The 13886-nt window shown below is 57.5% G+C and overlaps 2 protein-coding genes across 3 annotated transcripts; both read left to right on the top strand.

Annotated features, from left to right (window-relative positions):
- The first annotated feature begins 746 nt into the window (after nucleotides 1–746).
- Nucleotides 747–10477, top strand: SH3BP1 (SH3 domain binding protein 1). Of its 2 annotated transcripts, XM_057420697.1 has the most exons (19): nucleotides 747–805; nucleotides 1837–1906; nucleotides 3570–3612; nucleotides 3985–4089; nucleotides 4562–4638; nucleotides 4897–5008; nucleotides 5106–5182; nucleotides 5611–5746; nucleotides 6382–6450; nucleotides 6843–6933; nucleotides 7191–7333; nucleotides 7422–7533; nucleotides 7628–7709; nucleotides 8388–8468; nucleotides 8567–8683; nucleotides 9074–9171; nucleotides 9362–9491; nucleotides 9608–9714; nucleotides 10143–10477. In XM_057420697.1, the coding sequence occupies exons 1-19, from the start codon at nucleotides 760–762 to the stop codon at nucleotides 10475–10477; spliced, it is 2031 nt and encodes a 676-aa protein (XP_057276680.1). In that variant the 5' UTR covers nucleotides 747–759. The 2 variants fall into 2 exon arrangements, with proteins under 2 accessions (XP_057276680.1, XP_057276682.1); XM_057420699.1 differs by lacking the exon at nucleotides 747–805 and having other exon boundaries at nucleotides 1299–1906.
- Nucleotides 10478–10717: 240 nt separating this feature from the next.
- PDXP (pyridoxal phosphatase) lies at nucleotides 10718–13258 on the top strand. The gene is made up of 3 exons (XM_057420479.1): nucleotides 10718–10753; nucleotides 10950–11514; nucleotides 11740–13258. Exons 1-3 carry the CDS (start codon nucleotides 10718–10720, stop codon nucleotides 12063–12065), a joined length of 927 nt encoding a protein of 308 aa, XP_057276462.1. The 3' UTR covers nucleotides 12066–13258.
- The last annotated feature ends 628 nt before the right edge of the window (nucleotides 13259–13886 follow it).

Raw genomic sequence — 13886 nt, 5'->3', positions numbered from 1 at the left:
CCACCCCACAAGGCATCATTTCCAGCTCATCCTGCCCCTGCAATCATCTAAGTCATCCCCCAGTCACCTGGGGCCTTGCCACCATGGTTTCCCCACTCCCATGACCAGGGAGAGAAGTTGGTGGAAGTCCCCCAGCTGCTCTCAATTCCTTTTTGAGAGGTTGGAAGCTGTGTGCTGCCTGCTTCCCTCTCTCCCTAGGGAGAGGCTGTGGGCAAGGGTCAGTGCCCTGCATCACGTAAGGAGCAGGGCTTGCCCTCACTCCTGTGCCCCACACGACTGTAGCTTCACCACTGCTTGTAGCAGCTCTTCCTCCTCTTGCCCAGGGCAGTTTTAGTGCAGGGGGGGAAGAGAGAGATCTGCTCTGACAAGGGTCTTGGGGGGGGCTTTTTAGCCTCTGGAAGAGATGCTTTGAACCCCTTAGACTTGATGCCCTTCAGTAACTACACTGCCTGCTGGGAGCACCCCCAGGGCTCATGGCTGGGGTATCAGACATACTTGAGCCACAGGTTTAGAGCAACCTGGCGTTTCAGGCAGGGCTTCCTTGCTCCATCCCAGCTGCCTGCACTGCTTTGCTATGCCCTCACTGGAGCCTTTGCCCTCCACTACAGAGCAGAGTCCAGCACCCCCCTAACTGTAGCCCTTGAGGCCTGGGGGCACAGGTGGAATGTCCCTTCCGCCTCTTCTTCCTTTGCTGCTTGTCTCTGCCCACAAGCTGACCACTTCCTGCCTGTGCTCGTGCTCGTTCCTTTGCCGAAGTTAATGCAGCCGAGAGCAAACTGCAGATGGAGGAAAGCCCCAGCTGCAGGTAGCCAGAAGCAAGGCAAGGTTTACATCTCTCAGCGCCAGGAGCAAAGGAGGTGGTGCTGGTGTGAAGGGGATGCTTCGACACAAACACAGAGAGGCTGAGCACTGGAGCAGCTCTGCAGCGAGCGGGCAGCACCCGAGCCTGGGAACGGGGAGTTTGTGGTTCCTGTGTGACTGCATGCGGGTGCTGCTGTGCTGTGCTCAGCCCCGAGGAGCTCTGCCAGCAGTGGGAGAACAGGGAGGAAGGGGCCTCCCCAGGGCACAGGGCAGCAGCTCTGTTGTTCTAGAGAGCGCTGGTGATGGGAAGTGGGGTGGGGGGCACAGAAGGGGCTGCAGGAGTGGCTTTGCTGCTCGACCTCCTGCATTTGCTACGACAAGAGGGATATGTGGCAGAGGGAAGAGAGTGGAGTTGTACCCATGAGCACGGAGCAGAGTTTGGGTGACCAGGCAGGGCAGGATGTACATCAGAAAGAAACTCCGTGTGTGCTGCACAGCTAGCCGGCATGGACATGAGCTAGTGGTGGGCAAGGCAAGAGGGGGAAAAACAGCAGCCGAGTTGAGACAGAGCAAGAAACAGAGCGTGGGCCCTTGCTTGGGCTTGGCAGCACATGTGCTTGTCCTGCCTTGTTATGTGTTTGCTGTAATATTTCCCCTTTAAGGCTGGGCTGAAGTTATTTATACTTGCGGGGTGGTGACAGGAACACAGAGTGGAGCAGGAGCCCTGAGCTGCTCTTACCTGCTCTGCAGCGCAAGGGCAGACGGAGAGGAAGGAAGCTCAGAAGAGAGGGAGCCAGAGAAGGGAGTCCAAGGGAGGGGAAGAGAAAGAAGGCAGGGCGTCCCCTGGGAGGGATGAGGGAGGGGGCCAGCCAGACAAACAGAAAGGGGGAACAGGGGAAGGAGAGGTCCTCAGGGAAAAGCAAGGGGAGAACAGCTCTGGGGAGCTGAGGGGCCACCAGCGTCTGATGCCAAGCATTGCCAAAGGGTGCTGAGTGGGTACAGACAAGTGGAGCAGCTCTTGCGGTTCCCTCCCAGCACTCAAGATGATGAAAAAGCAGATCAATTGGATGCGGCAGCAGCTGTCCCATCCCAACATCACCGGCCGGTAAGGACTTCTGCACTACCTGCTATGGAGGGGATGGGAGGGAGCGGGATGTGGGTCCTGGAGGGCTTGCACTGGGGCTGGACTGATCTTCCATGGCCAGGGAAAAGGGGAAGAGGGAATGACCCTGGGTTTAGAGCATCTTCAGCATAAGCTGAGGAGCTGTGGCTTCCTGGTGCTCGCAGGACAATGGGAAGGCTGCACTGGTGCTGCTCAACAGTGATAGGATCCCCAAGACCAGCTACTACCAGATGCTACGTCCACCTGGAAAGAGGCCTTTCCCAAGCTTGGCTTCCTCAGGATGTGAGGGCAACAGGGAAGGACCTTCTAGCAAAATTCCCTTGGCTGTGTAGTGACCAGGAGGGTGTTAGGAACTGGGACCTGCCTTCCCTGCTGAATCCTCACAGGCACTGAATGCTCTGCACAGTTCTAGCAAGCCTGGCAGCATGGGCTTCCTGGCATGCCCTTTGAGGAGAGGGCCGGGGATCTTACAGCTTCACACAAATCCCTCTGGCCCCATCCTACCTCTGCCTCTTCCTTATTTTTCTCTTTGCCTTTCCAAAGCTCTCCCCTTGCAAAACCCAGAACTGAAATTACAGGGCTGGGCCCTCCCTTCCCAGCCCCCTCACTGCTCCTTTCCTACAGCCATCTCCACAGGCTCCCCAGCGCTGGGAGGCTGAGCGGGACCAACCATGTCCCCTGCACCACTGCACTGGTCCTTCAGCCAGCCCAGCAGACCAGCCACAGGGAAGCAGCTTCTACATCCTGGTGGCCTCTTGCTCTTCTTTCATTTCCCATAGGGGACCATGATCCCCTTTCCCATCCCTCCTCGCTCAAGGTGTCTCATCTCCATGTTAGATGCACCTCCGTTTCACTAGTGCCAGGCAGGTCTCAAGCAGCCTATCCTGTCCTAAAGCAAGTTCTTCACCTGCCGCAGAGCCTCTTCTTTGCAGGCTGCGGTCTCACGTGATTTTGCTTGCCTTTAACCAAGCCACCCCCGTTTCCTGCAGCTCCACAGCCTCGTCCCCCATCGGGTGGTAAAAAGAGAGAAACGTGAACTGGGGAAAACAGCAGCAGAGCGAAAGCAAACAGGCTTCCTGGGGCACGGCAATGGCAGCAGGCCGTGAAGTGAGGTTTCCTCTACAGGGAGGTTTGGTGGTGATGGCAGCTGGTGGGATGTGAATCTGGTTTTGAGCAGAATTTGCTGCAAACCAGAAATTTCACCTCCTGATACCTGCTGCAAAACCAAGCAGAAAGCCAGTTTCATGTAGGCGTTTCTGGAGGGGCTTGTGTTGGTCTCAGGCCACAGCTTGGTCATCAAATACATGTGCAGGCTCTAGAGCACTGCCCTGGATTTGGCTTCAGGGGAGTGGTCAGGGGTAGAAGACTTTACCATCAAACATCCCACCCCCACCATGGCCCCACTACCCCTGTCTCCATCTGGACATTTTGACTATGGTGCTCTGACGTGGAAGCTGTGTCTGATGGGTGTCCACCAGCCAGGAAGGTTGGCTGCCTTGCCCTGTTCCGGCTCCATCCCCCTGGGTTCATTCCACCCATAGCCTTGTGTAAGATGGTCCAGGCCATAGCCAGTATCTCCTGCTCCCAAAGAGTGACGGAAGAAGGTCACCCCATCTGCTGATGGCTCTTTCTGCTTCCCCGGCAGAGCCCAAGAAGCGACGGAGCTGCTGCCAACAGATCTGCTGCAGGTGAGGTGCGGCAGGGCCGGCAGGCGTGTGCCTGCTTGTGCATGGGTGTGGGACCTGCCCCGCTCCTGCCTGCGGTTTGTCCTGCCAGCACGTCCAAGTCGTGGGGCTGGGATCTGCCCATGTGCTGGAGAGCAGCTCCAGGACCACAGCAGGCTCCTGCTATGGGAAAGGGCTTCTCCGGCCACTCACAGAGGGATGAATCCCGACCAGGAGCTGTCCTCCCTTTTTGCTGGACCAGGGATGATCTGCGCTGCAGCAGGATGCTGTGTGGGCCACTCACGCCAGAGCTGGGTGTTGGGGAAGAGATGGCGTTGGGAAGCCCAGCCCACGGTTGGCAAAAGAGCCTCCCCATTCCCACCTTTCTGCCCTCAGATCGAGCAGAGGATTGAGCCAGCCAAGAGAGCAGCTCACAGCGTGTCCAAGAGGCTGCAAGCCTGCCTGCAAGGGCAGTGCGGCTCCGAGATGGACAAGCGAGTGGTGAGTAGCATCCTCCACCTCAGCCCACACTTTCCTTAGCTCTCCCGTGATTCCGTGAGCTCCACTTTTCTTGGCAACCTGACAAGCCCCAGCTTGGCTTAATTATTCTTGACGATGAAACCGCTTCGTACATTTGAAGCCATGGCGGAGTGGGCTGTGCTTGGTGAGGGCCTCCATCAGTGTCACAGTTTTCTACATGGGTCTATTTGAGAGAAGGCTGGAGGTTTTCTAACCAACTATAAAGCTTTGATGCATTGTTCAGCTAACTGGATCCTGGCTTTGGATGAAGGAACATCCAAAGGGCCCCTCCTCAGGCCCCAGGGCCAGTGGGGATGGGTGGGCCAGGGGAAGATGTGAGCATCCAGTGAAGGGTTCGGCCACTTGCTGTCATGCCATGGTGGCATGCTTCATGGGGAGGGAGCTGCCACATGCCAGGTCACCATCCCTTTCCCAAAACTTTGTCTCTGTGCAGAAGAAGCTGCCCTTGATGGCTCTATCCATGACGATGGCTGAGAGCTTCAAGGAACTGGACACAGAGTCCAGCCTTGGGTAAGTGCCAATGGGAGAAAGTGCCAGGTGTGACCCCAAAACATACTGTCAGTGCCACTGTTTTGATTCAGGGGCTCCCATGGCCAAGCTGAGCTGTCAAACCCTGTCCTCAGAGAAAATACTGGCACTGGAGTGGAAGAGGGGACAGACAGCACCTTCAGCCGGGGGCTGGCTCAGGGTCCCACAGAAGTACTGGTATGGAGAGGGGTGTTGAGTCAGAGAGTGTCACGGTTCCAGCCCACAGTCTTTCCTATGCAGGAAAGCCCTGGAGATGGGCTGCTGTATAGAAAGCTCACTGGCCAAAATCCTGGCTGAGTTTGAGATCACCCTGGAGCGCAATGTGCTGCAGCCACTCAACAGGCTCAGTGAGGTAGGCCTGGATGCCCTCCTGGCTCCGTTCTCCCATCCCATCACCCCTTCCCACATCCCCAAGCCTTCCCCACTCACTCTGGGCCCTCTCTCCCCAGGAGGAGCTTCCTATTATCCTGAAGCGCAAGAAGACCCTCCAGAAGCTGATTTCTGACTGGAACACAATCAAGAGCCGGTATGGGGCACACTGTGGCCAGGGGGCTAGGGCATCCAGGCACCCAGGATGAGAGACAACGCTCTGGGAAACGAATTTCCAAGTGCCATGCCAGGTTTCTCTGGAAGAGCAGCACAGCCATGGGTCATTTCCACATCATGAGTCATGATGGCTCATCTCAGGAATGAGGCTTGGGAAGGGTCCTGCAGGCCCTGGGTGTTTCAGTCAGCCTTGCTGAATGCCCCCCAACCTAACCAGGTCACACCCATTTGTGCAGCACCATCTTCTGGGTGAGGGAAATGAGAGGTACTGGCCTAGGGAAAGCACTGCAGGGCAGTACCTGGACTTGCTGTCCTCCTCATGATCCCCATACCCCTTCTGCACACCCATCCCACCCCATGTCCCTGGCACTGATGCTGTAGGTGTGACTCTTCTCTCCCACTCCAAAGGCTGAACCAAGCTGCCAAGAGCTCCGGTAACAGTGCTGGCACTGGTGCTGGCCCAGGGGCATCTTCTGCTGCCAACAAACTGGAGATCTTGAAGGAGGAGGAGGAGGAGGTGAAGAAGAAGGTGGAGCAGTGCAAGGTGAGACCTTGCTTGCTCTCCCTCGTGGGGCACCTCCAGGGCTGCAGACTTGTTCCCCTTCACGGATTCCCTCCAAAGTGACCCTATACTGAGATAGATGCCGCCAGCCAGTATGTCCTGCCCTCCACAAGCAAACCAGTCCCTCAAGGAGCAGAAACAGGGGAATGCCCCAAGCTCAGGGAAGAAGAGGAATTAAGGGTTCAAAGCACAAGCTTCTGCAGAGAGGAAGCTCCAGGGGCTACAGCAGAGAGCTTATGGTGTCCCCTTGGGCTAGGAACCAGCTGAGCTGGGATCTGTGCTGAGTGGCCGGGGACCTCCACATCAACTTACTCCATGTTTCTCTGAAAAGCCCAGTGCCTTGCCTGGCAGAGCCATGGGCTCATTAGAGCTGGAGGTGCAGGCACCTCTTGTCCTGAGACACTTGTGTGAGCACCCTCATTGCAGGAGAGGTCACTGCCACTATAGAAATGCAAGCAATGAAGGCAAGGAGAAATGCCCCCACGGTCCCAGCCTGCCTCCCCACTGCACCCGGAAACCCTCTGTGGAGAACTCACAGCCTGGATGAGAGGGTTTTGTGAAGGTGTCCCCTCTTCCTCAGGTGGAAGATTGCTCTTCTCTCTTGTCTCCCCTCCCAGGATGAGTACATGGCTGACCTGTACCACTTCTCCACCAAAGAGGACAGCTATGCCAGCTACTTCATCAAAGTAAGTCCTCTCTCACACTCATCCTCAGCATGTGAATGTCTCTTGGAGTATGTCTGAGCCATGCCTTGTCCCCATCTACACTAAGCCCTCCGCTTAGGACAAGGGACACCAGCAAGAGGTGCAAGAGGCACCAGCAAATGCCTAAAGTTATCCTTGCTCCATGCACTGCAGGTTAATGCCATCACTAGCACCAACTACTTGTCCTGATGACCCTCCCTCTCCAATTTGCCCTCTACCCACCACTACAGACATGGTCCAATGACCACAAGGGGGTTCCCCTTGCAGCTTCCCCTTTGCCCTGTCTGTATGTGGGCACAATTCCTGCTGGGGGGGTCTCTCTGAGAGAGGCTGATGCCAAAAGAAGCACTGTTTGCCTGTCCCATGTCTGGCAGCTGCTGGAAATCCAAGCTCAGTATCACCGGCAGTCCCTCGGATCTCTGGATTCGGCTCTGGCAGAGCTGAAGGAAAGCCACAGCCAGACAGGTACCCAATGGCTCTCCATGCAGCCCAGGGAGGACTGCAGCTGAGCCTAGGGGGATGCAAATGTGCCTTGTGAGGCTGGGAAAGCCAGGTTTTCCCTCACTGTGCCTGCTGCTGCCTCCTACGTCGGGTTGGTGGGTTGGGACCCACACCATGGGGATGCTGCCTCTGCTCTTGGTCAGAGCGAGATGTCACTGTGGCTGGATGCCAGATGACCCCAGAGGCCACCATCCCTCCTGACATTGACCTCTCTCTTCCAGAGCCCTCCTTCACTGCAGACACCCCAGTGGTGGGGTACTACGGTGTGCCCCTAGAGACACACCTCAAAAGCTTGGGCCGGGAGATCGCACTGCCCATCGAAGCCTGTGTCATGATGCTGCTGGCCTCTGGCATGAGGGAGGAGGTAGGCAGCACTCCTGACCTCCCACCACCCTCCCTCCTTCCCCGAATGCAGTCCCCCCACATCCCTTCCCTCTTCACCTCATCTCCAGGGACTCTTCCGGCTGGCAGCTGGTGCCTCAGTGCTGAGGAAGCTGAAGAGCAGCCTGGCCAGTGGCTCCAATGCGCTGGAAGAGTTTTACTCAGACCCCCACGCCGTGGCCGGTGGGTGCCGGTGATGCAGCATAGGGGGACATGACCGGGCAGTCCCTGCTGTCCCCCAGCACCATCACCCCCATTGCTCCTCCTCCTCTCTCAGGTGCACTGAAGTCCTACCTGCGGGAGCTGCCCCAGCCTTTGATGACCTTTGAGCTCTATGACGAGTGGCTCCAAGTGGCCAGGTAGGTGCAGGCTTTGGGGCAGAAAAGCCTGGCAGGGGTCAAATAAACCCAACTCACCCCCCTCCATCCCTCCTAGCACTCAGAGCAGGGCTGCTTGGCCTTGTTTGCCATGTAGGGAGAGACACAGCACCTGGTCTGTCCCATGCTCAGCAGAAATCCGAATAGCCCAAAATCTTGGGGAACAGCAATAAAAAACAAATCAGCGGAAGGAGAAAGGCTGCAACCTTTTATATTGTAGAAACAGTATATTGTGTGAAGACCCACTTGACCTCAACAGTGTGAGCCCCATGGCTAGTGCCCAGTTTGGCCTCTTGCTTTTGCGATGGAAGGGGTGGTGAAGGGAACACGGCAAAAAGCCGTGGAAAAGGGGAGAGTATCTTTCTGAAGGGATCAGCTCCATGCCAATGAGCCCCATAGTCACAGTGAAATAGGGTGCTCACCCCTGGGCCCACCCAGAAGCTGCATTTGTATCATATGAAACCCTCTGAGCCTTTGGGGTGTGATTTTGTCCTCTCTGGATGCCTGCTTAGCTGCCCAGTAAAGGCGGCAGCAGGGCATCCCCAACCCCAGGGCCACGGCTCACACAGGGTGGCTAACACTGACCGTCTTCCCTTGCACGCTGTCCCTCTCTGCCATAGGGAGCAGGCTGAGCTCCCCACTCCTCCTTCTCTCTTGCAGCTTAAAGGACGATGAGAGCCGCATACAGAGCCTGCGGGACACCTGCAGTCACCTGCCCCATGAGAGCTACAACAACCTGAGGTGTTTTGTGAGGACAGGGCTCCTTCAGCAACCACTGGGGCAGCTCTTCCTTCCCCAAACCCACACATACCGCCCGCCTGACCTCCTTTTACCCACAGGTATCTGATCAAGTTCTTAGCTAAGCTGGCTGAACACCAGGAGGTGAACAAAATGACCCCCAGCAATATCGCCATTGTGCTGGGCCCCAACCTGCTGTGGTCACAGCAGAGCACAGGGTAAGACCTTGCGTGGAGGGTGGGAGGCAGTGCCCCAGCCCCAGCTGGGGTGCCTGGAGAGCAAATACCATGGGAAAGGCTGATCCAGCAGCCTTCAGGCTGGTCTAAAGCACCTCCATCCTCAAATACTGTCCCTTGTCCCCACGGTCCATGACTGGCACATCCCTTCACCAAGCACATGTCCTCTTGGCCACTCTGCAAAGTAGCATAGGGAGTGGCTGAGACCTGGAGAACCTATGACATGGATGGCCTCCAACACCAATTCCAGGGATTCCAGGACAGGGAACATGGCCCACCTACTGCCCTCCCACACCCCTCAGGAATGAACACCAGAAGGGTTAATGGCCCAAGATACATTTTCTGATGCCTCCTCCCACCTTTGTCTCTCAGAGACCCAGTGCAACTGGACTTGGCCTCGGTCTCCTCCATCCAGGTGGTCAGTGTGGTTGAAGCCCTCATCCAGCACGCAGATACCCTCTTCCCTGGAGGTAGGGCCAGGGCCTCACCTGGGGGGTGACAGCCCAGGGTGAAGGGAGGAGGAAGAAAAGGGGACATTTCTCCTTCCCCAGGGGGAGGGAAGCAGGGGTGGCTGCACCAGTCCCCTGCCATGGGGTCATCGGGGGAAGCTCTGGGCAGTAAGCCTCTCCTCATGGCATCTCCTCCTTTCTGTACACCCAGAGGTAGATTTCAATGTCTCAGGCATGTTCATGCCACCTGCAAACAGCAGATTTAGCGACACCACCCCAGTGGAAGAGCTGACCCTTGATGTCCCTCCAGCCAGCACCCCCACTCTCCTGGATGGAGAGGTGTAAGTCTGGTGGGAGCTGGGGGCTCTCCCAGCTCTCCCCATGTCCTCCCTCATCCCACCCCACACCAGGCTCCCCGTGCCTAGCCAAAGCCTGACTTACCCCATTCTCTGTGCAGCACCTCGAGGGATCTTGAGCCCAGGTCATCCCCAGCAGTAACCAGTCCATCTCCTGAAGCTGCAGGGCCACCAGCTCCAACGTTGACTGACGACACTGCGCGCAAAGGTTAGGGTGCCCCTGCTGGCACAGTGCTTGGGAAATGACACCCTGCAATGCCACCTCCTCTGCTTTGCCTTCATCCCGCATGAGAGGGTGCTGGGGATGTCACTGCCACCGAAGGAGAGTAAGGGCATCTGGCTGGGATCACGGTCAGGGTCCAGCCTCTCACTGTGTGCTCCAGCCCCAGACAAGGTGGGACTGTGGGATGGGCATGGTAAGTCCTCCAGTGTCCCATGTAAGAGAGGTCAAAGCTCATAGCCTCTTGTGAAGAAAAGAGGATGGAAAAAGCCCTCAAAAGCTGTTGGGTCTCCAGTATGGGGATGGGCAAGGGGCAGTTTGTCCCTCTGCAACCCACATCTGACACCACAGCCCCCCCTGCCCCAGAGAGAGACCCCAGCAGAGAATACCCCATCCCACCTCAGCTTTCTTTCCAGGCAAGCGCCCGGCTCCAGCCCGACCCATGATGGCTCCACCACCTGTGGCCCAGCCCCGCAGCACAGCCCCTGCCCTGGCAGCCCCCAAGCATGCAGCCAGCCCCAAAGCCCTGCCGCGACGGATGGCCGGGGCGCTCAGCCGAGCCCCCAGCGTCCCACCACCGCTCCCGCCACAGCCAGCACACCGTCACAGCCACGATGCCCCATCGCCGTCCCCCAGGTCCCCGGCCAGTGAGGCCGATGCAGTGATTACCACGGACTGTGCCCCCGGAACCGTGGATGAGGGGCAGCCACTGCCTGAGGCTGGGAGCCCGCTGGCCACATCGCCCATCTGAGCAGTGAGTGGGATGGGGTGCAGTGCGCCCCTGGGCCCAGCACGCACTGTGAAAACACCAGGGTGGCCTGAGGGATGGCATGCCTCTCCAGCTCCTCCATCTTGCCTATCGCCCGCCTCCCCTTACTCTCCCGTCTCCACAGCCTCCTTTGCTGCACCACCATGTCCCTGCTGGGCCCAGCCATTGCTGAGGGACCCAGGGTCCCGTTCAGGTCTCCATGGGGACCTGGGAGAACAGGAGATGGATGGCAGGGAGGCATTTCTGGGGCTGGCGTGGGCAAGTTCTTCTGCAGGTACACAGCACTCATTACAGCCCCTTCTGCCCCACTGTGCCATAAAACGTGTTGCCTCAGGAACACACAGAAAAATGTGTATTTTGCAACGAGGTTATTTAGGAAGCCGGTGTCACAAGTCACAGGCAGGTATGAACAGGGCTCAGCCCTGCGAGGTGCTGGAGGCTGTGCACCCGCAAGCTGCAGACGGGAGGGGGGCTGCGGGAGGTGCTGGGCCCGGCGCAGGGGCTACTCTTCGACTGCGACGGCGTGCTGTGGGCGGGCGAGCGCGCCGTGCCCGGCGCCCCGGAACTGCTGGAGCGGCTGCGGCACAGCGGCAAGGCCGCCCTCTTCGTCAGCAACAACAGCCGCCGCTCCGTGGCCGAGCTGGAGCGGCGCTTCAGCCGCCTCGGCTTCCGCGGCGTCCGCGCCGAGCACGTCTTCAGCTCTGCGCTCTGCTCCGCTCTCTTCCTCCGCCAGCGCCTCCTCGGCGGCGGCGTGGGGAGCGGGGACTCGGGCGGCCGCGTCTTCGTGCTGGGCGGAGAAGGGTTGCGCGGCGAGGTGCGCGACGCCGGCCTGCGCCTGGCGGGAGAGGGCGAGGCGGCGTCCGCCGAGCCGGTGCGGGCCGTGCTGGTGGGCTACGACGACCAGTTCACCTTCGCCAAGCTGGCGCAGGCCTGCGGCTACCTGCGCGACCCGCAGTGCCTCCTGGTGGCCACCGACCCCGACCCCTGGCACCCGCTCAGCGACGGGCAGCGCACCCCCGGTGAGCCCGCGGGCCCCTCTCCCTCCCTTGCTGCCCCGGGGGGGGCGGGGTTGGTCTGGGTTGGGGTTCACCGTCCCAGGCACGGGCGAGGAGGTTCCCTGAGCATCAGGATGCTCACATCCATCCCTGTCAGCATCCCAGTCCGCTTGTGGGACCCTCAGTGCTGAGCTTCCCGCAGCCGAGTAGCCCGTGGCTACGTCTTTTTCTCCTCCCTCTTCTCTCCAGGGACTGGCAGCCTCACAGCCGCGGTGGAAACGGCTTCAGGCCGCAAGGCACTAGTGGTGGGGAAACCGAACACGTACATGTTTGATTGCATCGTGGAGCGTTTCGGCGTCGACCCGTCCCGCACCCTCATGGTGGGAGACCGTCTGGAGACAGATATCCTCTTTGGCAAGAACTGCGGCCTCTCCACCATCCTCACCCTGACAGGTGTCTCCCGCCTGGAAGAGGCGCAGGCCTACATGGCCAGTGACAGCGCCGCTGCCAAGGATATGGTGCCCAATTACTATGTGGACAGCATTGCAGACTTGATACCAGGTCTGGATGAGTAGCAGTCTGTATATGTGGGGGCAGACGGGTCAGGTTCTGCATCCCAGATCTCCAACTGTTCCCATTTCTCTCTCACTGCCCTATTTCCTCAATTCCTGGTTTCTTCACATTCCAGTGCCCTTCTCTGGGGGCAAAATGGGGGGGGGTTGGCAGGAGGGACCAGGGTTCAAGTTGTCTTCTTTCTGCTGAGAGCTGTCCATGACGCTTCCTCTCCCTTATATGCCAGCTGCCAGTGTCTCTGGGAGAGAGCTGGAGGCCTTGAGCTCCAACGTGGGGGTCACATCAGTGTGTATGTGCGGCCTCACCCCCTGCAGGAGTTAGGGACTGGGTGTCTTATTGTCTTATTTTCTCTTAGGTAACCAGTGGCGGCCTTTTACTGCTGTCCCTTTGGTCATAACTCTTTAACTTCTGAGCTGCATCCTTGAGGTCCTTGTAGTAAGCCCCTCCTGCCCAGGGATGTCACCCACCAGGTCTCTTTCAGTGCCAGGGCATGTGGAAGGAGTATGCTGGAGCAATGAATGAGAGCATCTGTGCTTCCCATGAGTGAAAGGGAGCATTGCCTCATCTCTTCTCTCCCCCGTTCTTTAGAGATATTTCCTTCGTTGTCCCCCTGCCCCAACTCAGTTAATAACTGTGCCAGTGTCTGAGGGACTATGGGAAGGGAAGAGACTAGTTGAGAGGTTTTTTTGTGCCAAACTGACAAGCTGTGATTGCATACAGCGGGGCTGCAGTTGTACCTTGTTTTCAAGCACCTTTACTGAAGGGGCTTCTGAAGGAGAGAGGGCTCCTAGACCACAACAGCACAGAAATATTGGACTGTACCCAGTGCCCTCTCTCCTCAGTTGGATTTTGCTGTAGTACAGTGAGAGAAAAGGGCTGCTGGGGGTCTGTGCTGCAGCTGCTGGTGTGCAGGTGAGATGGTGGTGGTATTGTCACTGCTGTGGGTGTGTCACAGCCCTCATCCATTCCTTGCTGCTTTGTCTTTTTACCTTTTTTTTTTATTTTTTGATCTTATTTATTAAACTTATTTATTGTTCAAATATTGTATTATTTGTATAAAGTATGCTGACTGGTTGCACCAAGGAGACAGGAGGCAGTGCCTTTAGGCCTCCCTTACTGTCCACATCCCATGTTGATGTTCTTACACTCACTGTGTCTCTGTATATAATAAAGTGTGAGCGTGGGCTGGAAATAATCTCCTGTATTCGCTTGTGGTATCTTTGAGCTCTCGAAAATGAGGATGTGGCAAGACTCAAGGGGGTGCTGCTGAGTAGGCAAGAGAGAGCTGGACCATGTCTTCTGGACAGCATCTTCAAGCTGCTGTTTGCTGCTGTCTCTTACTGGGGTCTGGAACTGGAGGAGAGGGTGGAGGTGGCTAGTGGGGCTATGGGGTAGGACATGGGGTCTGGTCAGGCGAATTGGAGCAGTGAGTGAGGCTATCTTTGCCACCCAATTCACAGCATGGGTGATTGCTTGCTGGGGAATGGTGAGTTCTTGTGCTGTGCCTCAAGTCTGCCCACTGCTAGTCAGGAGGACCCTATGTGGCCATGCACAGTGGTGTCCAGCTCTGCTAGAGCAGGGGTGAGGTGCCACCTCTGTCATGTAGCTTGCAGAAAGCTGAGAACTGTCCAAATCGGGTCTTGCTGTGGCCCTTCTCAAGTACACTAAGCTTTGAGAGAAGGAGATATGAGTATTGCTGTACCCCTGCAGGTGACCTTTACTGGGCTGTAGCTTGCCATCCTTTGTGTCCTCTCCCTGGGTTTGGCTGTGATGCCAGGCAGGAAGGAGAAAACAGCTTGGGAACGTATTTTGCCTCCCTTCCT

The sequence above is a fragment of the Pezoporus wallicus genome, unplaced genomic scaffold (assembly GCF_028554395.1).
Source record: "Pezoporus wallicus isolate ANWC-B61680 ecotype Strahan unplaced genomic scaffold, APGP_CSIRO_Pwel_v1 contig_2871, whole genome shotgun sequence".
NCBI lineage: Eukaryota > Metazoa > Chordata > Aves > Psittaciformes > Psittacidae > Pezoporus > Pezoporus wallicus.
This window is presented reverse-complemented; position numbering and strand designations above follow the sequence as displayed.

What these genes read in the sequence shown, in the direction of transcription:
- SH3BP1 (XM_057420697.1), top strand. Translation starts at nt 760, where the DNA reads ATGCAGCCGAGAGCAAACTGCAGATGGAGGAAAGCCCCAGCTGCAG. An exon ending in CATCCCAACATCACCGGCCG is followed by an intron (nt 1,907 to 3,569) that starts GTAAGGACTTCT and finishes CTTCCCCGGCAG; the next exon opens with AGCCCAAGAAGCGACGGAGC. An exon ending in CCTCTGGCATGAGGGAGGAG is followed by an intron (nt 7,334 to 7,421) that starts GTAGGCAGCACT and finishes CCTCATCTCCAG; the next exon opens with GGACTCTTCCGGCTGGCAGC.
- PDXP (XM_057420479.1), top strand. Translation starts at nt 10,718, where the DNA reads ATGGATGGCAGGGAGGCATTTCTGGGGCTGGCGTGG. An exon ending in CATTTCTGGGGCTGGCGTGG is followed by an intron (nt 10,754 to 10,949) that starts GCAAGTTCTTCT and finishes TGCACCCGCAAG; the next exon opens with CTGCAGACGGGAGGGGGGCT. An exon ending in CGACGGGCAGCGCACCCCCG is followed by an intron (nt 11,515 to 11,739) that starts GTGAGCCCGCGG and finishes TCTTCTCTCCAG; the next exon opens with GGACTGGCAGCCTCACAGCC.